At 46.9% G+C, this 24,964-nt stretch overlaps 1 protein-coding gene across 9 annotated transcripts in view; it reads right to left on the reverse strand.

The window, feature by feature from the left end:
* Nucleotides 1-24,964, reverse strand: part of paplna (papilin a, proteoglycan-like sulfated glycoprotein) — a 420,656-nt gene that overhangs the window by 50,679 nt on the left and 345,013 nt on the right. For all 9 annotated transcript variants that reach the window (XM_073040502.1, XM_073040509.1, XM_073040506.1 and 6 more), the window contains 2 exons: nucleotides 14,259-14,535; nucleotides 10,341-10,446 (listed from right to left, as the gene is read on the reverse strand). In XM_073040502.1, coding sequence (XP_072896603.1) covers nucleotides 10,341-10,446; nucleotides 14,259-14,535 — 383 coding nt within the window. The remainder of the gene's footprint in view (nucleotides 1-10,340; nucleotides 10,447-14,258; nucleotides 14,536-24,964) is intronic.

Raw genomic sequence — 24,964 nt, forward strand, 5'->3', positions numbered from 1 at the left:
GAATATTTTGAAGAGGTTACGAGAAAAGTTGACGAGGGTAAAGCAGTGGATGTTGTCTATATGGACTTCAGTAAGGCCTTTGACAAGGTTCCACACGGAAGGTTGGTTAGGAAGTGTTAGGGTTAATTTGCGACTGCCAGTTCAGGTCAGGAGTGGCTCGCGTAATATTAGAAGACAGGAATACAAGGGAGGGAGCGAAACAAAGGATTCCTTTGTGCCGAAACTGCTAGTGTCACGTGATTCAGTAAAACAGGGAACTCGTGAGAAAATGGCATAGGACCAATGAGAAGGACACAAGTGTCCAATATTATCAGTGTCCAATATTATCAAATATGTATAACAAAGTTCAGCATTACCATATATGTGTAGCGAGGGGTTGGGCTAAGGGAAAGGGGTATAAACAAGAGCAGAAGAAAGGGGAGGGCAGAACGCGCCTTCTCCAGCGGGGTTTTGTTTTCTCGCTGTGCCAGATACGATTCTGCATTAAAGCCAAGTTTTGTAATATTCCGGTGTTGGTTGTCTCTCTTCCTAAACGAACACAGGGCAGAACTTGAAGCCCAACAATTGGTGACCCCGACGTGGGGAGGGAAGAGACAACACAGGCTGGCGGGTCCGACAGCAGACAACTTGCGGCTGCACCCCGACTAAGGTCAGGAAGTGCCTGTTATATCGAAGACTTCCACTAGATAGTTAAATTACTGAGTTAGATCTTGTCTGCTGACGGATCCTCACCAACCCCAAATTACCCTGGGAAAGATTATTCCCGGTGCAGAATCATGACTGGTAAGTACTCACTTTGTCTTGTTTGTTTGTAGAAGGATCCTCCGCCGCCCACGAAGGGCATAAAAGTCTTCTGAGTGAGGGTACCCGCCGCCCACGAAGGGCATAAAAGTCTTCTGAGTGAGGGTACCCGCCGCCCACGAAGGGCATAAAAGTCTTCTGAGTGAGGGTACCTGCCGCCCACGAAGGGCATAAAAGTCTTCTGAGTGAGGGTACCTGCCGCCCACGAAGGGCATAAAAGTCTCAGGAGTGAGGAGGATAAAAGTTGCGCGGTACACCGTCGTGCACGGAGATACTGACGGCGCCTACCTTAGACTGGTTGTTAAGAGGAGAAATCTCCCACGCGAAGGTCAGGTTTTGAAAGGCGACTGTCCCACATTTGATCCTCTCCGTGTACTAGGGAGCCATGGAGCACTTCAACTTCAAGTTACCAAAACTCAGACATTTGCGTGTTGAGTAACAGAGTATATGAGAGTTTTTAGAAATATGGTAAAATTGATAACTGTGCTTGTCTGGAAGCTAAAGATAATGAAAAGAAAAGTATCTCTGATTTCAAATCATTGTTAAAGGAAGCAGAGAAGGAAAAATTTCCAGAAAATGATTTATTGAAACAGTTGCGGGAAGCTATTGTTGAGGCAGAAAAGTGTGCCTCTGTTGCTCAGCAACTACTTAATGATAAACGGCGGGAGGGCAGTGGTGTGCCTCCTGGGATGATGTTTGGTGGGGAACGGGGTGCACCAGATGGAAAGCTGACCAGGAGCCTGATAGAACTCCGGTCGTTGGCCAACGAGCTGAAAGAGCAGTCCGGGGTAAACAACCCAGTGGTAGATTGGCTGAATAAGACCTTTGGTAAGTGGGGAGCGTTCCTGGGACAGTTGGCTCTAGGACTGTCTATTTCAATTGCTATCTTTATCACGTGTGGTTGTTGTTGCATACCCTGTATCAGGACCCTAGTCGTCCGGACTATAGATCGAACCTTGACTGGAAAGGATGGACCTCCACCGGCGTACCAGGCACCCTTGTTCCCAGTGGAAGGGGAGATCGAGGCCCTCCCGAAAGTGGACGCGCTATGGGAGGACATGGACTGGAATGGACCATGGCAAGGGGGGGATCGTGAATTTGTTCTTGAATAAGTTTTCAGAAATTGTTGCGTGCTACTTGTAAAATTGCTGATGCTTAGGGAACCCCTACCCATACTTTGTGACCCTAGGTCGGACAAATCAGGAAATGCAAAAAGGGAGGGCATACCAAAGAGTGCCGGGGGGACGCTCGCCTCCCTGCCTGGTCCCGACAGCCGCGGAAAAGCTTGTAAGGGATGTGGCCTCAGGGAGGCCAAGGGAGGGAATGTTAGGGTTAATTTGCGACTGCCAGTTCAGGTCAGGAGTGGCTCGCGTAATATTAGAAGACAGGAATACAAGGGAGGGAGCGAAACAAAGGATTCCTTTGTGCTGAAACTGCTAGTGTCACGTGATTCAGTAAAACAGGGAACTCGTGAGAAAATGGCATCGGACCAATGAGAAGGACACAAGTGTCCAATATTATCAGTGTCCAATATTATCAAATATGTATAACAAAGTTCAGCATTACCAAATATGTGTAGCGAGGGGTTGGGCTAAGGGAAAGGGGTATAAACAAGAGCAGAAGAAAGGGGAGGGCAGAACGTGCCTTCTCCAGTGGGGTTTTGTTTTCTCGCTGTGCCAGATACGATTCTGCATTAAAGCCAAGTTTTGTAATATTCCGGTGTTGGTTGTCTCTCTTCCTAAACGAACACAGGGCAGAATTTGAAGCCCAACAGAAGGTTCAATCGTTAGGTGTTAATATTGAAGTAGTTAAATGGATTCAACAATGGCTGGATGGGAGATGCCAGAGAGTAGTGGTGGGTAACTGTTTGTCAGGTTGGAGACCGGTGACTAGTGGTGTGCCTCAGGGAACTGTACTGGGTCCAATGTTGTTTGTCATATACATTAATGATCTGGATGATGAGGTGGTAAATTGGATTAGTAAGTATGCAGATGATACTAAGATAGGTGGCGTTGTGGATAATGAAGTAGGTTTTCAAAGCTTGCAGAGAGATTTAGGCCATTTAGAAGAGTGGGCTGAAAGATGGCAGATGGAGTTTAATGCTGATAAGTGTGAAGTGCTATATTTTGGTAGGAATAATCAAAATAGGACATACATGGTAAATTGTAGGGCATTGAAGAATGCAGTAGAACAGAGTGATCTAAGAATAATGGTGCATAGTTCCCTGAAGGTGGAATCTCATGTGGATAGGGTGGGCAAGAAAGCTTTTGGTATGCTGGCCTTTATAAATCAGAGCATTGAGTATAGGAGCAAACATGAGGAAATCTGCAGATGCTGGAAATTCAAACAACACACACAAAATCCTGGTGGAACACAGCAGGCCAGGCAGCATCTATAAGGAGAAGGCCCAAAATGTCGACAGTGCTTCTCCCTATAGATGCTGCCTGGCCTGCTGTGTTCCACCAGCATTTTGTGTTCATTGAGTATAGCAGTTGGGATGTAATGTTAAAATTGTACAAGGCATAGGTAAGGCCAAATTTGGAGTATTGTGTACAGTTCTGGTCACCGGGAAAGAGGTCAACAAAATAGAGAGAATACAGAGAAGACTTACTAGAATGTTACCTGGGTTTCAGCATCTAAGTTACAGAGAAAGGTTGAACAAGTTAGGTCTTTATTCTTTGGAGTGTAGAAGGTGCAGGGGGGACTTGATAGAGGTATTTAAAATTATGAGGGGGATAGATAGAGTTGATGTGGATAGGCTTTTTCCATTGAGAGTAGGGGAGATTCAAACAAGAGGACATGAGTTGAGAGTTAGGGGGCAAAAGTTTAGGGGTAACATGAGGGGGAACTTCTTTACTCGGAGAGTGGTAGCTGTGTGGAACGAGCTTCCAGTAGAAGTGGTAGAGGCAGGTTCAATATTGTCATTTAAAGTAAAATTGGATAGATATATGGACAGGAAAGGAATGAAGGGCTATGGGCTGAGTGCAGGTTGATGGGACTAGGTGAGAGTAAGCGTTCGGCATGGACTAGAAGGGCCGAGATAGCCTGTTTCTGTGCTGTAATTGTTGTATGGTTATATGGTTAACTTGCAGGAGTTGGTGGTAAGGAATGCAAATGCTATGTTAGCATTCATTTCAAAATGAGTAAAATATAAAAACAAGGATGTAATGCTGAGAGAATGGGCAGACCACACTTGGAGTATTATGAGCAGTTTTGGGCCCCTTAGCTAAGAGAGAATGTGCTGGCATTGGGGGGGGGAGGTACGGAGGAGGTTAATGAGAATGATCTTGCAAATGAAAGGGTTAACATATGATGAACGTTTGATGGCTCTGGGCTTTTACTTATTGGAGTTTAGAAGAATGAGGGAGGACTAATTGAAACCTATCGAATATTGAAAGGCCTAGTTAGCGTAGACATGGAGCAGATGTTTCCTATAAGGAGAGAGTCTGGGACCAGCGGGTACAGCTTCAGAATAGAAGGAACAGAGATGAGGAGGAATTTGGTTAGCCAGAGGTTGTTGAATCTGTGGAATTCATTGCTACAGGCAGCTCTAGAGGCCAAGTCATTGGGTATATTTAAAGTGGAGGTTGATAGGTTCTTGATTAGTCAGGGTATCAATGGTTACAGGGAGAAGGCAGGAGACGAGGGTTGAGAGGGAAAATAAATCAACTATAATGGAATGGTGGAGCAGACTTGATGGGCTGAATGGCCTAATTCTGGTCTTCCTTTGATTCTAACACACTCCTCAGTGCTCTATCATTCGCTGTGTTAGTCCTACCCTGGTTTGTCCTCCCAAAGTCACACTTGTCTGAATTAAGTTCAGACCCCTGTAGCCCTGAATAATAAGTTTACCATCCTGGATGCTGTTGGTGAGGACAACCGACCAGGTGTGAGCCACGGTGGCAGGGCCTCTGACACTGAGTCTGACCCTGTTGTGCAGAAGGATGGGACGGAGAAGATGAGAGCTGTCGTCATTGAAGACTCTATAGTCAGGGGAGTCAGACAGGAGATTTTGTGGACGTGAGAAGGAAACCCGTATGGTCTGTTGCCTCCCGGGTGCCAGGGTCCAGGATGTCTCTGACCGGGTGCATGACATCCTGGTATGAGAGGGAAAGCAACCAGAAGTCGTGATACATGTTGGGACCAACGACATAGGCAGGAAGAAGGATGAGGTCCTGAAGTGTGAGTTTCAGGAACTAGGCAGAAGGCTGAAGAACAGGACCTCAAGGGTGGCGTTCTCAGGATTGCTGTCAGTGCTACGTGATAGTGATGGTAAGAATTGGAGGAGATGGCAGTTGAATGCGTGGTTGAGTTGGTGCAGGGGGCAGGGTTTTAGATTTTTGGACCGTTGGGATCTCTTCTGGGGAAGGTGGGACCTGTACAGATTGGATGGGTTGCACCTGAACTCGAGGGGGAGCAATATCCATGCTGGTAGATTTGCTACAATGGTTCGGGAGGGTTTAAACTAATTTGCAAAGGGGATGGGACACAGAGCGATAGAGCAGTGAAAGAAGTGCATGGAGTAAAGCCAGATGTAACATATAGAGAGGCTTTGAGGAAAGAGAAGCAGAATAAAGGGTGTAAAGGTAGTAAGGTAGAAGGGCTAAAGTGTGTGCACTTCAATGCAAGAAGCATCAGGAACAAAGGTGATGAACTGAGAGCTTGGTTACATACATGGAATTATGATGTAGTGGCCATTACAGAGACTTGGCTGGCACCAGGGTAGGAATGGATTCTCAATATTCCTGTATTTCAGTGCTTTAAAAGGGATAGAGAGGGGGGAAAAGGGGAGGAGGAATGGCATTACTGGTCAGGGATACTATTACAGCTGCAGAAAGGGTGGGTAATGTAGCAGGATCCTCTTTTGAGTCAGTATGGGTGGAAGTCAGGAACAGGAAGAGAACAGTTACTCTACTGGGGGTATTCTATATCCCTCTGGTAGCAGCAGCAATACCGAGGAGCAGATTGGGAGGCAGATTTTGGAAAGGTGCAAAAATAACAGGGTTGTTACCATGGGTGACTTTAACTTCCCTAATATCGATTGACACCTGATTAGTTCCAAGGGTTTAGATGGGGCAGAGTTTGTTAAGTGTGTCCAGGATGGATCCCTGTCACAGTATGTTGACAGGTTGACTAGGGGGATTGCCATACTAGATCTAGTATTAGGTAACGAACCGGGTCAGGTCACAGATCTGTCAGTGGGTGAACATCTGGGGGACAGTGATCACTGCTCCCTGGCCTTTAGCATTAACATGGAAAAGGCTAGAATCAGAGAGGACAGGAAAATTTTTAATTGGGGAAGGGCAAATTATGAGGCTATAAGGCTAGAACTTGCGGGTGTGAATTGGGATGATGTTTTTGCAGGGAAATGTACTATGGACATGTGGCCGATGTTTAAGGATCTCTTGCAGGATGTTAGGGATAAATTTGTCTCAGTGAGGAAGATAAAGAATGGTAGGGTGAAGGAACCATGGGTGACAAGTGAAGTGGAAAATCTAGTCAGGTGGAAGAAGGCAGCATACATGAGGTTTAGGAAGCAAGGATCAGATGGGTCTATTGAGGAATATAGGGTAGCAAGAAAGGAGCTTAAGAAGGGGCTGAGAAGAGCAAGAAAGAGGCATGAGAAGCCCTTGGTGAGTAGGGTAAAGGAAAACCCCAAGGCATTCTTCAATTATGTGAAGAACAAAAGGATGACAGGAGTGAAGGTAGGATCAATTAGAGATAAAAGTGAGAAGATGTGCCTGGAGGCTGTGGAAGTGAGCGAGGTCCTCAATGAATACTTCTGTTCAGTATTCACCACTGAGAGGGAACTTGATGACAGTGAGGACAATATGAGTAAGGTTGATGTTCTGGAGCATGTTGATATTAAGGGAGAAGAGGTGTTGGAGTTGTTAAAATACATTAGGACGGATAAGTTCCTGGGGCCTGACGGAATATTCTCCAGGCTGCTCCACGAGGTGAGGGAAGAGATTGCTGAACCTCTGGCTAGGATATTTATGTCCACGTTGTCCACAGGAATGGTACCGGAGGATTGGAGGGAGGTGAATGTTGTCCCCTTGTTCAAAAAAGGTAGTAGGGATAGTCCAGGTAATTATAGACCAGTGAGCCTTACGTCTGTGGTGGGAAAGCTGTTGGAAAAGATTCTTAGAGATAGGATCTATGGGCATTTAGAGAATCATGGTCTGATCAGGGACAGTCAGCATGGCTTTGCGAAGGGCAGATCGTGTCTAACAAGCCTGATAGAGTTCTTTGAGGAGGTGACCAGGCATATAGATGAGGGTAGTGCAGTGGATGTGATCTACATGGATTTTAGTAAGGCATTTGACAAGGTTCCACACAGTAGGCTTATTCAGAAAGTCAGGAGGCATGGGATCCAGTTAAGTTTGGCCAGGTGGATTCAGAATTGGCTTGCCTGCAGAAGGCAGAGGGTCATGGTGGAGGGAGTACATTCAGATTGGAGGGTTGTGACTAGTGGTGTCCCACAAGGATCTGTTCTGGGACCTCTACTTATTGTGATTTTTATTAACGACCTGGATGTGGGGGTAGAAGGGTGGGTTGGCAAGTTTGCAGACGACACAAAGGTTCGTGGTGTTGTAGATAGGGCAGAGGATTGTCAAAGATTGCAGAGAGACATTGATAGGATGCAGAAGTGGGCTGAGAAGTGGCAGATGGAGTTCAACCCGGAAGAGTGTGAGGTGGTACACTTTGGGAGGACAGACTCCAAGGCAGAGTACAAAGTAAATGGCAGGATACTTGGTAGTGTGGAGGAGCAGAGGGATCTGGGGTACATGTCCACAGATCCCTGAAAGTTGCCTCACAGGTAGATAGGGTAGTTAAGAAAGCTTATGGGGTGTTAGCTTTCATAAGTCGAGGGATAGAGTTTAAGAGATGTGATGAATGATGTAGCTCTATAAAATTCTAGTTAGGCCACACTTGGGAGTACTGTGTCCAGTTCTGGTCACCTCACTATAGGAAGGATGTGGAAGCATTGGAAAGGGTACAGAGGAGATTTACCAGGCTGCTGCCTGGTTTAGAGAGTATGCATTATGATCAGAGATTAAGGGAGCTAGGGCTTTACTCTCTGGAGAGAAGGAGGGTGAGAGGAGACATGATAGAGGTGTACAAGATATTAAGAGGAATAGATAGAGTGGACAGCCAGCGCCTCTTCCCCAGGGCACCACTGCTCAGTACAAGAGGACATGGCTTTAAGGTAAGGGGAGGGAAGTTCAAGTGGGATATTAGAGGAAGGTTTTTCACTCAGAGAGTGGTTAGTGCGTGGAATGCACTGCCTGAGTCAGTGGTGGAGGCAGACACACTAGTGAAATTTAAGAGACTACTATACAGGAGGAATTTAAGGTGGGGGATTATATGGGAGGCAGGGTTTGAAGGTTGGAAAAACATTGTGGGCTGAAGGGCCTGTAATGTGATGTACTATTCTATGTTCTATGTTAAGTTCCATCTGCCCTTTTTCAGCCCGTTTTTCAGATCCCACTGCAACATTTGATAGCCTTCCTCATTGTCCATTATGTGTCACCTACAAATTTGCTGACCTTCTGTACTTCCCTTCTGGCTCCACTGTTCCAAGCCTTGCACATACTTCTTTTGACTTCTTGACTAAATTAAATACCTCTCTTGTCATCCGTGTCATTCCCTCTTTCTAGTACAAACTGGTCCTGGTTGGATCATGTGTAGTCCTGGACCAAACTCAAGTAATGGCTTCACAGTGGAAGATTTGCTCAGGGTAATGGCTTTACAGAGGAAGATGTGCTCAGTGTAATGGCTTTACAGTGGAAGATGTGCTCAGTGTAATGGCTTTACAGTGGAAGATTTGCTCAGTGTAATGGCTTTACAGTGGAAGATGTGCTCAGTGGAATGGCTTTACAGTGGAAGATGTGCTCAGTGTAATGGCTTTACAGTGGAAGATGTGCTCAGTGGAATGGCTTTACAGTGGAAGATGTGCTCAGTGTAATGGCTTTACAGTGGAAGATGTGCTCAGTGGAATGGCTTTACAGTGGAAGATGTGCTCAGTGTAATGGCTTTACAGTGGAAGATGTGCTCAGTGTAATGGCTTTACAGTGGAAGATGTGCTCAGTGTAATGGCTTTACAGAGGAAGATTTGCTCAGTGTAATGGCTTTACAGTGGAAGATGTGCTCAGTGGAATGGCTTTACAGTGGAAGATGTGCTCAGTGTAATGGCTTTACAGAGGAAGATGTGCTCAGTGGAATGGCTTTACAGTGGAAGATGTGCTCAGTGGAATGGCTTTACAGTGGAAGATGTGCTCAGTGTAATGGCTTTACAGTGGAAGATGTGCTCAGTGTAATGGCTTTACAGAGGAAGATTTGCTCAGTGTAATGGCTTTACAGTGGAAGATGTGCTCAGTGGAATGGCTTTACAGTGGAAGATTTGCTCAGTGTAATGGCTTTACAGTGGAAGATGTGCTCAGTGGAATGGCTTTACAGTGGAAGATGTGCTCAGTGGAATGGCTTTACAGTGGAAGATGTGCTCAGTGTAATGGCTTTACAGTGGAAGATGTGCTCAGTGTAATGGCTTTACAGAGGAAGATTTGCTCAGTGTAATGGCTTTACAGTGGAAGATGTGCTCAGTGGAATGGCTTTACAGTGGAAGATGTGCTCAGTGTAATGGCTTTACAGTGGAAGATGTGCTCAGTGGAATGGCTTTACAGAGGAAGATGTGCTCAGTGTAATGGCTTTACAGTGGAAGATGTGCTCAGTGGAATGTCTTTACAGTGGAAGATGTGCTCAGTGTAATGGCTTTACAGTGGAAGATTTGCTCAGTGTAATGGCTTTACAGTGGAAGATGTGCTCAGTGTAATGGCTTTACAGTGGAAGATTTGCTCAGTGTAATGGCTTTACAGTGGAAGATGTGCTCAGTGGAATGGCTTTACAGTGGAAGATGTGCTCAGTGGAATGGCTTTACAGTGGAAGATGTGCTCAGTGTAATGGCTTTACAGTGGAAGATTTGCTCAGTGTAATGGCTTTACAGTGGAAGATGTGCTCAGTGTAATGGCTTTACAGTGGAAGATGTGCTCAGTGTAATGGCTTTACAGTGGAAGATTTGCTCAGTGGAATGGCTTTACAGTGGAAGATGTGCTCAGTGGAATGGCTTTACAGAGGAAGATTTGCTCAGTGTAATGGCTTTACAGAGGAAGATGTGCTCAGTGTAATGGCTTTACAGTGGAAGATGTGCTCAGTGTAATGGCTTTACAGTGGAAGATGTGCTCAGTGGAATGGCTTTACAGAGGAAGATGTGCTCAGTGGAATGGCTTTACAGTGGAAGATGTGCTCAGTGTAATGGCTTTACAGTGGAAGATGTGCTCAGTGGAATGGCTTTACAGTGGAAGATGTGCTCAGTGGAATGGCTTTACAGTGGAAGATGTGCTCAGTGTAATGGCTTTACAGTGGAAGATGTGCTCAGTGGAATGGCTTTACAGTGGAAGATGTGCTCAGTGGAATGGCTTTACAGTGGAAGATGTGCTCAGTGTAATGGCTTTACAGTGGAAGATGTGCTCAATACTCACAGAGATCAGTTCACCTTCATCAAGAAGATCATCAGTTGGATGCCTCGGACACCCGAGCTGGTTAAACCCTCTTGCAGACGTCAGTCCATCTGGACAACACCCGTACCTGAGCATTTCAGACAGACACATAATCCAATAAACATGGGCCTGTTTGAATGGGATTGTGAAATGTTCTACTTCTCACTGACTCTAGGCAGGCAGAAACCTCTATACATTGCTGGGGTAGGAAGGAGACTTCATCATAGCAGCACAACTTGTGGACGACATGCATTGTCCTGAGGACTGTTCTTTGATGGTATCCTTTGCCTTTTTAATACCAGTTTGGGCTGCAAGTCTTTCATTTGGAATTGTTTCCAGTATCTCTAGCATTCATTAAATCAATGGAGCAGTTTGAAATGAAAGAGGAGATTGGTATCTTGGGGTGTTCGCTGAGCCTGAAGGTTAGGTCGCAAACATTTTGTCACCATTCAAGGAGCCATCAATAGTACACAACAGAGTGTTAACGCTCACAATGACTGATAACCAGGGATACAAATCAGCAGAGATCACCCAGCTATCCGGTCAGCAGGGACCCAGCAGAGACCAATGACCAGTGTGATGAGAACAGCGAGTCGGGACCAATATAAACGCGGACTCTCGGCAGAAACAATGCTCAGCTGTGCACTGATAATGTCACCTGCAGCCTCAGCAAACAGCCCTATGAACAATGGAGCAGTGTCCTCATGCCAAGGTGCAGGACAAAGTGTGGGAGAGAGGTCAGAGTTTGTCAGGACACTCTCTGATGACCCATCCACCACTGGAAACCAAGCTGAGGTAAGGAGGATGAGGCCATTAAAGAGGTGAAATTTACTTCGAAAAAGTAACAAAAAATTTCAGAACGAGGGATTGTAAATGAGGATCATCCACTGTCCACAGAAACACACTGACCAGAGCACAAGTAGGCCATGCAGCTGAGTCTATTCCGCTGTTCAACAGATTGAAGTGCATCATCCCATGCTCTTTGCACAACCATCCTCCAAAGCCTTTTGCGCCTAGAAATCTGCCTATTCAGCTTCCACAGCCATATGTAGGAAGAGTTCCACACATTCAGCGGCCGTTGGGTAAAGAAATTCACTTTACCTGTATCCTGAGACTGTCACCCACTGTACTAGACCATGCATCCCGTTTGTCTACTTCTGCAACAATTTTAACTGTTATAATAATCTTTACTTTATGATGCACTATCAATTACTCCAAAACACTGGAAGAGGAGTAAATACTGAAAGGCTTTCATTAACAGTAAAATGAATCCACGTCCATGCTATATGTCTGTCCTGGACAGTGGGAGAAGCAGTGAGACAATGGCCTTTATACAAGGGTCTGTGGGAGGAGCCACAGGAGCAGTCAGCAGAGGGCCGTGTCTAGGCATGTCCAGACAGATAACCTAGTTACAACCTATATACATGGCTTACCACACTTTAAAAAACTACAGGGCCAGTCAAACTAACATCTCCTCATTCAACAGCCTCAGCAGCTCAGGAACCATTTGCTGAATCTTCACTGCTGAGTCCTGCCCTATCCAGTCTCTCCGAGTCTCAAACCTTCTAGTCCTGGTACATCTGAATCAGAATCAGGTTTATTATCATTGAAATGTCTTTTTTTACAATGCAGCAGTACAATGCAAGGCATAAAAATTATTATGAGACACCAAAATAAATTGCAAAATACACATGTGGTAAACCACGTATATCTTTCTGGACACACCCCTCTGCTGACTGTTCCTGTGGCTCCTCCCACAGACCCCTGGAATGTGTCACTGCTCCTCCCACAGTCCAGGGCGGTTATCCAGCATGGACGTGCTCTGTTTTACTGCTAATAAAAGCCTTTCAGTATTTACTCTACTTCCAGTCTTTTGGAGTTATTGATAGTGCATCAATCAAATAGTTTGAAAGGTGCTTCTTGAAGTGTTGTGAGGTCTGTAGTCTCCTCCCCAATGGTAGTAATACACCGTTTCAAACTCCGTGTCATTCTGTGTTTGGTCCTCTCCACCTTCTACAGATGGAACATGACACCCCAGCTCCTGTTGCTCAGTGCTCATGCTAAATGCTTCACCACTGTTTACTACTTTTGTGGACTATATACTGTACATGTACCCTTCCATCACTCTGATCTACCACACTCCCCCAGACCTTTGAATTCACTGTTGAAACCCTGCTTTGCTTTAACTGACAAAAATACAACACTTCTGCAATGAAGGACAACAGACCCACCGTTTGTTCTAAGTGACTACTGTACCTCTGAACGTCTAAACTTCCCTCATTAATAATGGTCCACTGTCCTCTTCTTTCTGTCAGAATGTAAACCACATTCAGCCCAATTGCACGACTGAGGTTGTACCCACCTTACTGGCTGAGAGACAGTACCATCATCCACTCTGCCTTGAGGAAGACCAGCCGGTCCTCGGTGACTGGGGAAGATCATGTGACAATGGAATCAAACAACAACCCTGGGCTTTGTTTGGCTGATGCAGCAAATCTCCCAACCCTCTATCTCCATCAAATTAGCCCAAGTGTTTCAGCAGGGTCAGTGGCTGGGAGTTCAGTGCCTGAACCAGGGGCAAGGCAGTGGGCTGATGAAAGAGGCTGTAATGCCTACACTGCTTCCAGCTTCCATGACTGCCAACAGGATCCACTGCCCCACAGCAATAAGGTCCAAAGATGGTGCCTCTTCAAGCCGGGAGTTTGCCTGAGCTCAGATACTGGCAGCAAATGGGAAAGAACCAATAGGGTGCCTGTGAGGAGTAAGGGCCTCAACCAATACACAGAGTCATTGAAATTTGTGTTAAGAAGGATGCCATTAAACTGGAAAGAGTACGATAAAATTCATGAGGACATCACTGCATCAGGAGAGTGTGAGTTAGAATAGGTAGAAACTTTTCCCCCAGAATACAGGAGGCTGACAGGAGACTTTATAGAGGTTTATAAAATTGTGTGGTATGGATAGACAGACAGTCTTTTTTCAGAGTAGGAGACTCTGTCTAAAGGACACAGGTTTAAGATGAGAGAGGAAAGATTTACATCAAACATAGCATAGTACAGCACAGCCTAAGCCACTCAGCCCACAATGTTATACCAGCCCTTTAACCTACTCAAAGATCAATCTAATCCTTATCTCCCACATAAACATCCATGTGCCTATCTAGGAGTCTCTTAAATGTTCCTAATGTATCTGCCTCCACCACCACCCATGCCTGTGTAAAAAACTTTTCTCAATATCTGCCTGCATCTTCCTCCCAACACCTTAAAGTTATAGCCCATTATATCAGCATTTCCACCATGGGAAAAGGTGTCCACTCTGCCTGTGCCTCTTATCACCTTGTGTATCAGGCAGCGGGTTTCTCATTCATGCCACCCTCTGAGTGAAGATGTTTTCCCTTCAATCTTTCACCTTTCAACTCAAACCTTTTATGTTGTTGTGGTATTTTCCCCAAACCTTACAGGGACTAACAGAGTAACTTCCAAGCACCTTCAGTTCACTGAAGAGTTTCATCATTAAGAGCTGGATGCCTCTTCTCTCGATTTTTCACCATTTTCCTTTCCCAATCTTCACCCTCTGAGGCAAATATTTCGATCAGCTGGTCACATTTTAAAGAGGCAACTTTTTCACACATAGGGTGGAATGAGCTGCCAGAGGAAGTGGTACAAGTGGGTACAACCACAATGAATAGGAAAGGTTTAGAGAGATAAAGGTCAAACACAGTGAAATGGAGCTAGTTCAAGTATGCAACTTGGTTAGTGTGGACAGGTGGTAGGATTCTGATTTTGAAGCTCTATGAACTAATCACTTTGAGTTTAAATTTATAAAACTTTCTATCTTTTATGTATGAAGGATACTTTCAAATTAAAAGACAGATTGTGGGCAGTGGCCTGCTTTCCTTACCTGCTTTTGTAGCAAGGGATGAGAGGGCAGCCTGCCCCACCTGGGCCCCTGGCTGCAGCATAACCATCTGGGCAACACCCGTAAGTTTGTGTGTTACAGTCCAACACCCTTGACAGTGGTTCCTGCCGTGACTCAGTCCTCGATGGGTTGTTCAACAGGGAATCTGATTCAGAGACGTAATATTGAAACCATGAGAGCTCCGACTCCTGTGGAGCAGACGAGGCTGGGAGCAGATTTGTCTCAGCTTGAACAGGCAGAAACTCTGGGAACAACCGAGCTGAAAGAAAGAAGAAATGTTGGAAACTGTTCCTTTTTGGTTGGATGAATTTGCAAAGGTTCGCGCTTTTTATAGTAACTTTTACAACCCAGGAGACCACAGAATGCTTTTGAACTTATTTTGAAGGAATCTTCAAGGTTGCTATGACCCGCTTCACTTCTTGTACACATTTCAATGTCTATCACTTACAACAGCAGGATGACAAAGATCAAACTGTGAACTTCATATCTTAGTCAGGATTCAGGATTGTGTGCAGCAGTGTAAAGGAGAACAAAATGATCGTTACATGATGCGGCATAAAGGACATGCAACAAAAAAATAACTAAAAATATAAAAGCAATCTCATCAAACACAATGTCCAGGTAACTGTTATACAGAGACTGTGCAATGCTAAGTGCTGTGTACATAGTGGTGGTGAGTGGGTTAATGGTGGAGTTGTTGATCAGCCTGACAGACGTGTAGAAGTGGTTGAGTTGTCTGGAAGATCTAATTAACACCATCCAGGTTTCACAAGCATCAAGTGGATATAACAGTCCAGCACCTCTTTGGTTTGGTTTGCAGGCTGATACCTTTCCAACATCAGTTTACTTCTCAGTGTTCCAAAATCAGAGCTGTATTTTAACATTCACTTGTTGACTTTGTCCTCAATGTTTACTGATCAGACAGTGCTGTCAAAGCTACACAACAGGGAGGATGTGATGTCCTGTAGAGCAGGCAAGGGAGATTTATCAGGGATCTTGTCTGCAATGGAGCATTTCAATTTATTTTGCTTTCCTTGGACTGGAAGACTCTGAAGGGACATGTCTGAGGTTTACAAAATTTTCAGAGGCATAGATAGTACTGGAATTGCAACTGCTCCCTCGTGCAGAGGTGTCCACTGTACAAGACCAGACGATATGGGTTGAGGGCAAAAATAATTGGTTTATTATTGTCACAGCACAGTGCAGGACCACCAGACTCTTTTGTCCTCAACATACGGAGGCACAGTTTAAACCTTTGATCTGCACAGCATCCATGCAGATCATTTCAAACCATAAGACATAGGAGCAGAATTAGGCCATTTGAATCATGGCTGATCTTTTATTTCCCCTCCTCAGCCTCATTACCTTTGACGTTGTATCCAATCAAGAACCAATCAAGCTCTGCCTAAATACCTCCATAGCTGCCTGTGGTAATAAATTCCACAAATTTATCACCCTCTGGCTAAAGAAATTTCTCTGCATCTGTTTTAAATAGACGTCTCTCTATCCTGAGGCTCTGTCCTCTTGTACTAGACTCACCCATCATGAGAAATATCCTTTCTACATTTACTCTGACTGGACCTTTCAACTTTCGAAAGGTTTCAATGAGATCCACCCTCATCCTTCTGAATTTCAGCAAGTACAGACCCAGAGCCATCAATTGTCATCTTTGTGAACTTTTCTTAGATGAGGAGCACAAAACTGCTCACAATACTCAAGGTGAGGCCTTACCAGTGCCTTATAACTGCCTTATCACATCCTTGCTCTTGTATCCTAGACCTTTTGAAATGAATGCTAATATTGCAATTGCCTTCCCCACCACCGACTCAACTCGTAAGTTAATCTTTAGGGTGTTCTGCACAAGGACTCCCAAGTCCCTTTGTAGCTCAGATTTTTGGATTTTCTCCCTGTTCAGAAAATAGTCTGCACATTAATTTCTATGACCAAAGTGCATGACCATGCATTTTCCAACATTGTATTCATTTGCCCATTCTCCCAATCTGTCTATGTCCTCTGCAGCCTACCTGTTTCCTCAACACTACCTGCCCCTCCACCAATCTTCATATCATCTACAAACTTGGCAACAAAGTCATCTATTCCATCATCTAAATCATTGATATACAGCATAAAAAGAAGTGGTCCCAACACTGACCCCTGTGGAACACCACTAGTCACTGACAGCCAACCAGAAAAAGATACTATTATTCCCACTCTCTGCCTCCTACCGATCAGCCAATGCTCTAACCATGCCAGAAACTTTCCTGTAATATCATGGGGCCCTTAACTTGGCAAGCAGACTCGTGTGGCACCTTGTCAAAGGTCTTCAAAGGTCTTGAAAGTCCAAATATACAAAATCCACTGCAACCCCTTTATCTTTCCTACTTGTAATCTCATCAAAGAATTCCAACAGGTTCATCAGGCAGGATTTTCTCTTAAGGAAACCATGCTTTGTGGTGTAATATATAATTGATGTAAAAAGTTATATTGCACTAATCTTAACCGAACATTTATTGTATTTGTCATACTGTCAAGACACAGTCTTGACCAATTTGTTTCTTCAATTTTAATATTCAAATCACTTTCCCATTTTTGTCTTGACTTATGGACTCCTTGTTTAGTTGCCTGGTTTTGAATCAAATTATACATACAAGATATAAATTTTTTAATATTTCCTTTTTGAATTAATTGCGCTGGCTGTAGCCAGAAAGGCTATTGCAATTACTTGGAAATCAGATACATATTTAAGTATAGATTGTTGGAAAAAAGAAATCTATGGCTGTATTCCATTAGAAAAAATTACTTATAACTTAAGAGATAAATATGAAACATTTTTGAAAATCTGGGGCCCTTATTTACAAAAGACAGGATTAAATATATAGGTGCTCTGAAGAGAAAATTAATGGTTACTTGGGGAAAGAAATAAATACATATACTAAAGTTATTAAGAACTCCATGGAGCATGTGGAGACCTTCCAACAACCAGGCACTCTTTCTTTCTTTCTTTTCTTTCTTTCTTAATTTTTTTCATATAGGGAAGTTAGGGGGGAGGGATTAAGGGGAGGGGGGAAGGGTCACATACTTTTTTTTTCTACACTTGTAATCATTCAAAAATTCAATTAAATAAAATTTTTTAAAAAAAAGGAAACCATGCTGACTTTGTTCTATCTTGTCCTGTGTCACCAAGTACTCCATCACCTCATCCTAAACAATTGACTCCAACATCTTCCCAAACACTGAGGTCAGGCTAACTGGTCTTTACAGGTGTCCCCCACTTTTCCAACGTTCGCTTTACGACAACTCACTGTTACGAAAGACCTACATTAGTACCTGCTTTCACTAACCAAAGAGGATTTTCGCTTTTATGAAAAAAAAGACGACAGCTTTATACATGTGTTTACCCCGAGAAAGACTACAATGACTGTGAAGCCTTGTGTGGGCAGTTGTTTGTGCATGCGTGTACATGCCGATTTTTTTTTCTCCAAATCGATTTTGGCTCGCTGTCTTCCCAATTTTGATAAATGAAACTACACCGTACATACAATATTTCTACTTTATATAGGCTGTATATTTATCATATCATTCCTGCTTTTACTATATGTTAGTGTTATTTTAGGTTTTATGTGTTATTTGGTATGATTTGGTACGTTATTTTTTGGGTCTGGGAACGCTTGAAAAATTTTCCCATATAAATTCATGGTAATTGCTTCTTCGCTTTACAACATTTTGGCTTACAAACGGTTTCATAGGAACACTCTACCTTCAGATTGCGGGGGAAACCTGTAATTTCATTTCTACTGCCTTCGTCCTTTCTTAAAGAGTGCAGTGACATTTGCTATTTTCCATTCTTCTACAACTTTCAGCATTCTATTGGTTTCAGTGAGGTCACCCCTCATTCTTCTGAATTCTGGTGAATACTGGCCCAGAGCCATCAGACGCTCTTCATAAGACAAGCTGTTCAATCATTTGCAAGGTTCCCAGAATCTGGTGCCCTAAAGTCCTCCCTCTTGCAGCACATCTCCAGCTGTGTGGCACTCACTCTGTACACTGTTCTCACACAGGTTTAACATGGCACGGATGAGCCTCAGTGTCTTCTGGCTCGTGGCTGATGAAACAAGGATGGCAAATCTTTTTCTGGCAAATTATCATCACAAGTAATACTTGGAGGCAATTCAATGTGCCAGAACTGAGGCAAGGTGGCAGGCCAGTTGCCGAGAGCAGGGAGGAGTATGAAAGGTCAGGCGCAGGCTGAATCAAGGCTGCGGGGTCCAGGCCCCAGAGTGTATCAACGAGACTGAACACAATGTGGACAGAGATTTACAGGCCGAGTTGAGGCTGCGGGGTCCAGGCCCCAGAGCATATCAACGAGACTGAACACAATGTGGACGGAGATTTACAGGCCGAGTTGAGGCTGCGGGGTCCAGGCCCCAGAGCGTATCAACAAGACTGAACACAATGTGGACGGAGATTTTATGGTAAACCATGTATATCTGTCTGGACACGCTCCTCTGCTGACTGCTCCTGTGGCTCCTCCCACAGACCCCTGCATAAAGGTGATTGTGTCACTGCTCCTCCCACAGTCCAGGGCAATCATCTGGCATGGACGTGGATCCATTTTACTGCTAATAAAAGCCTTTCAGTATTTACTCTACTTCCAGTCTTTTGGAGTTATTGCTAGGGCATCAATTTTATTAGCAGTAATTTTAAGGCATGGAGCATGTTTTGAGGCCCAACAAATTGGATATCAACCCGCAAACACCTGAGGCCGGCAATGCTTTCTACCTCTGGCTAGCCTGCTTCAAATCATACCTGGAGGAGATTGAAGTGACCGAGTCCACCGCGAAGTGCAGAGTTCTCCTCTCCAATGTCAGTCCACGGGTCTACTCGATGATTAGAGACCAGCTGAGTTATGACGGCGCGATGAGTGCCCTCAGAAGACAATACCTGCAGCTGGTAAATACCGTCTATGCAAGACATTGCTTAGCGACGCGGCGGCAGCGGCCTGCAGAGTCAAGCGCTGAGTTTGTCCGGGCCCTACAGACACTTGTGCCGGCCTGCGATTGCCGGGGGCTGATGGCCGAACAGCATGCGGAGCTCCTAGTAAGAGACATCTTCGTAACAGGGATCAGGTCAGTGTATGTGCACCAGCGGTTGCTGGAACACGCTGATCTTACCTTACATTCAGCGATTGAGCTGGCTGACACGCTGGAGGCCACTCTGCACAACTCTGATGCTCTCCAGGCACGCGATCTCCCGACAGCCTCGTGGACGTTGCAGACCCCTCAACCCGCCGGCGAATTAACCACAGCTGCTGCCAGTCGCAAGTCCACAAAGTGTTACATCTGCGGACTCGAGAAACACCCCCGGAAACGCTGCCCAACCCGAGAAGCTACCTGCTCCAGCTGCAGAAAGAAGGGCCACTTCGCCAAGGCCTGTAAGTCCAAACCACAAGCAGGATCGAGCAGCGCTGCGTGCGAGGCATGGGGGTCGCCATCTTGCCTGCCCGCTGCCACGTGCGAGGCATCAGGCGGCCATCTTGGTTGACGCTACCTTGCACCGCCTACGACCCACAGGTGCTTACTGGGCACCCCACCACGCTGGACCAAGACAGCGATTCAACTCTGGCCTCTGTGACCCTTGACCAAAGCACTCCCCACCAGCTCGCAAGGTCAATGATGGACATCCTGGTGGAGGGGCACAGGACTAGCTGCCTGTTTGACACGGGCAGCACAGAGAGTTTTATCCACCCAGACACGGTGCAATGTTGCAGACTCGTGACACGGCCGGTAAGCCAGAGGGTCACCATGGCTTCTGGGTCGCATACAACAGACATCCGGGGGGGTTGTGTAGCGACACTAGTGGTGCAGGGTACAGCATATCGGGACTTTGCGTTACTGGTCATGCCTCAACTGTGTGCCCCTGTGCTATTGGAGCTCGACTTCCAGAGCCACCTGAAAAGTGTGACAATGGAGTATGACAGGCCCCTCCCACCACTCACTGTCAGGAATCCTCAGTTCTGTAGGAATACGTCACATACCCCGCTACTGACCACACACACACACACACACACACACACACACACACACACACACACACACACACACACACACACACACACACACACACACACACACACACACACACACATCCCACCCAACACCATGCCAACAGCTGCACTACGGACACCACTTGCAGCCTCTCCACCCTCAAGATCCCTCCCCCACCGCTGTTCGCCAACCTGACCCCCGACTGTAAACCTGTGGGAACTAAAAGCAGGAGGTGCAGCGTGGGGGTCAGGGCCTTCATTAAGTCGGAGGTGCAGCAGCTGCTCAGGGAGGGGATCATTGAGCCAAGCACAAGTCCTTGGAGGGCCCAGGTGGTCGTTGTTCGGAACGGGCAGAAAAATAGGATGGTCGTGGACTATAGCCAGACTATCAATAGGTTCACGCAGCTTGACGCGTACCCCCTACATGAATGCTAAACATGAACGCGACTGAACTGGTTGGTCAGCAGGGTGAACTTTTTGCAGGCGAGATAGTGCTTCCAGTGCCTAATAGCTTCCACTATGGCCTGGGCTTCCTTCTCCACCGCGGAGTGCCGAATTTCAGGGCCTGATATGGTCAATCAGATAGCTCAGTACAAGGTGCACTCGACCATAGACCTAAAATCTGCTTACCATCAGCTCCCCATCCGCCCGGAGGACCGCCCTTACACCGCCTTCGAGGCGGACGGCAGGCTTTATCACTTCCTGCGTGTCCCCTTCGGTGTCACAAATGGTGTATCTGTCTTCCCGAGGGAAATGGACCAGATGGTGGACCAGTGCCACCTGAAGGCCACGTTCCCATATCTGGATAACATCACCATTTGTGGTCACGACCAGCAGGATCACGACAACAACCTCCAAAAATTTTTCCAAGCGGCCAAAGCTTTTAACCTTACCTATAACAGGGACAAGTGTGTGTTCAGAACCACCCGACTTGCTATCCTTGGGTGTGTCATGGAGAATGGAGTCATTGGCCCTGACCCCGACCTATTGGAACTCCCTCGTCCCAACACCCTCAGAGCCCTCAAAAGGTGCCTGGGCTTCTTTTCCTATTACGCCCAATGGGTCTCTCACTACGCAGACAAGGCCCGCCCCCTGGTCAAGTCCACTGCATTTCCACTCTCAGCCAAGGCCCGCACGGCCTTCAGCCGCATTAAAGGGGACATTGCCAAAGCAGCGATGCATGCAGTGGACGAGACCATTCCCTTCCAAGTAGAGAGTGACGCCGCCGACTTCGCGCTGGCTGCTACCCTCAATCAGGCAGGAAGGCCGGTAGCGTTCTTCTCCTGTACCCTTCAAAGGCCCTGAAATTCGGCACTCCGCGGTGGGGAAGGAAGCCTAGGCCATAGTGGAAGCTACTAGGCACTGGAGGCACTATCTTGTCAGCAAAAAGTTCACCCTGCTGACCGACCAGCGCTCAGTCGCGTTCATGTTTAGCAACCAATAGCGGGGCAAAATCAAAAATGATAAAATTTTGAGGTGGAGAATCGAACTCTCCACCTACAACTATGACACCCTGTACCGGCCTGGAAGGCTCAATGAGCCCCCTGATGCCCTATCCCGGGGAGCTTGTGCCAGCACGTAGCTCGACCAGCTATACACCCTCCATGCAGATCTTTACCATCCAGGGGTCGCCCGATTTTACCATTTCGTGAAAGCCCGGAACCTGCCTTACTCCCTTGAGGACATCAGGACGATGACCAGGGACTGCCAAGTCTGCGCCGAGTGCAAACCACACTTCTACCGTCCTGAAAAGGCACAACTTGTCAAGGCCACCCGCCCCTTTGAGCGACTGAATGTCGACTTTAAGGGCCCCCTTCCCTCCACCGACCACAATGTGTACTTTCTTAACATAATTGACGAGTACTCGCGGTTCCCCTTTGCCATCCCCTGCCCCGATACCACTACCACGTCAGTCATAAAAGCCCTGCGCCAGCTCTTCACTCTGTTCGGATATCCCTGCTATATCCACAGTGACAGAGGGTCCTCGTTTATGAGTGACGAGCTGCGCCAGTACCTGCTGGCTAGGGGTATTGCAACTAGTAGGACCACGAGCTATAATCCCTGGGGGAATGGACAGGTGGAGAGGGAGAATGCCACGGTGTGGAAGGCCACACTCTTAGCCCTTAGGTCAAAGGGACTGCCGGTCTCTCGCTGGCAGGAGGTCCTTCCTGAGGCACTCCACTCTATCCGCTCCCTGTTATGCACGTCCACCAATGCCACACCTCATTAGCGACTCTTTTCTTTTCCCAGAAAGTCGACCACCGGGACCACCCTACCGGCTTGGCTGACATCCCCAGGGCCAGTGCTGCTCCGGAAACATGCGAGGAGCAATAAATACTCCCCGATGGTCGAGAGGGTTCACCTACTTCATGCGAACCCCCGGTATGCCTATGTGGTCTTACCTGATGGGCAGCAGGACATGGTCTCCATCCGCAACCTGGTACCTGCAGGAGCACCAGACTCCTACCCTGAACACTCCATGGTGACTATGAACCCAGTACCTACCGATATATATACCCACGAGACACCATGCACTCCAAGCCCTACACAGACACCTCACAACACTCCCATACCGGGCGCCACGCACACGCATGAGGGATTACTGATGCCTAATGGGCTGACACCTCAAGTCGGGCTGGAGCCAGCACAACCACCGTCACCGGTGCAATCACCACCGGTGCTATGTAGATCGCAGCTACAGACTTGACCACCTGATAGACTTGACCTGTAAATATACTTGTCTAAAATATTGTCAGTTACTTCACCCCGTGGGACCCTGGGACTGAGATTTACAGGCCGAGTTGAAGCTGCGGGGTCCAGGCCCCAGAGCGTATCAACGAGACTGAACACGATGTGGACAGAAATTTACAGGCCGAGTTGAAGCTGCGGGGTCCAGGCCCCAGAGCGTATCAACGAGACTGAACACGATGTGGACGGAGATTTACAGGCCGAGTTGAAGCTGCGGGGTCCAGGCCCCAGAGCGTATCAACGAGACTGAACACGATGTGGACAGAGATTTACAGGCCGAGTTGAAGCTGCGGGGTCCAGGCCCCAGAGCGTATCAACGAGACTGAACACGATGTGGACAGAGATTTACAGGCCGAGTTGAAGCTGCGGGGTCCAGGCCCCAGGGCGTATCAACGAGACTGAACACGATGTGGACAGAGATTTACAGGCCGAGTTGAAGCTGCGGGGTCCAGGCCCCAGGGCGTATCAACGAGACTGAACACAATGTGGATGGAGATTTACAGGCCGAGTTGAAGCTGCGGGGTCCAGAGCGTATCAATGAGACTGAACACGATGTGGACAGAGATTTACAGGCCGAGTTGAAGCTGCGGGGTCCAGGCCCCAGGGCGTATCAATGAGACTGAACACGATGTGGACAGAGATTTACAGGCCGAGTTGAAGCTGCGGGGTCCAGGCCCCAGAGCGTATCAATGAGACTGAACACGATGTGGACAGAGATTTACAGGCCGAGTTGAAGCTGCGGGGTCCAGGCCCCAGGGCGTATCAATGAGACTGAACGCGATGTGGACAGAGATTTACAGGCCGAGTTGAAGCTGCGGGGTCCAGGCCCCAGAGCGTATCAATGAGACTGAACACGATGTGGATGGAGATTTACAGGCCAAGTTGAGGCAGCAAAGTCCGGCATATCCATATGGCACAAGCCATTGTTTGGATAGAGATTTAAGTGCTGGGACAGATTGAAAAGGTTGGTGTGTTGAGGTAGGGGCCGTTTCAGATTGCTGCTTGAAACAGCAGAACCTGTGTCCAAATGGAGAGTTAAGTGCCAATCCGGATAGAAAAGGTCGGTGTGTCAGAACCCGAGGTGAGGTAGGGGCTAGTTTGGATGGCTGCTTCACAATCTTTAATTGGCTCTGTGGTGAACTACAGGACTCTCTTGATCTGGTATTGGGAAATGAACCTGGTCAGATGTGAGATTCTCAGTGGGAGAGCATTTTGGAGAGAGTGATCATAATTCTATCACCTTTACAATAGCACTGGAGAGAGATAGGAACAGACAAGTTAGAAAAGCATTTCATTGGAGTAAGGGGAATTATGAGGCTATCAGACAGGAACAAGAAGGCAGCGGGAGAGCACCTAAGGATTTCCAGTGGGAAGACATTTTGAGTTCTCAGGGGAAGAGAGAGGCCAGACTGCGCAGGCGCGTGACGTCAGCCAGTTGAACGTGAACAGTTTAAAAAGAAGGCAGCCATATCCAGCGGGCAGTGTTGGGAGTGGGCAGTGGAGTGAGAGGCAGCAGAGTGAAAGGGCTTTTGCTCAACGGGTTTCGGCGGTAACGGGACAAGACGAGGCAGTTGTTGATTGCAAAAGGAAGTAGTATGTGTGTGAGGCCGGTTTTCTGTGGTCGGTGTCAGATGTGGGAGGTCCTAGAGTCTCCCGGCATCCCGGATGGCCACATCTGCACCCGGTGCATCGAGATGCAACTCCTAAGGGACCATGTTAGGGAATTGGAGGTGCAGCTCGATGACCTTCGTCTGGTCAGGGAGAGTGAGGAGGTGATAGAGAGGAGTTACAGGTGGTCACTCAGGGACCACGGGGGACAGAGAAATGTGTCACAGTCCAGAGAGCAAAGGGGAAGAGTCAGGTACTAGAGAGTACCCCTGTGGCTGTACCCCTTGAC

This window comes from Hemitrygon akajei, chromosome 3 (genome assembly GCF_048418815.1).
Source record: "Hemitrygon akajei chromosome 3, sHemAka1.3, whole genome shotgun sequence".
NCBI classification, from domain to species: domain Eukaryota; kingdom Metazoa; phylum Chordata; class Chondrichthyes; order Myliobatiformes; family Dasyatidae; genus Hemitrygon; species Hemitrygon akajei.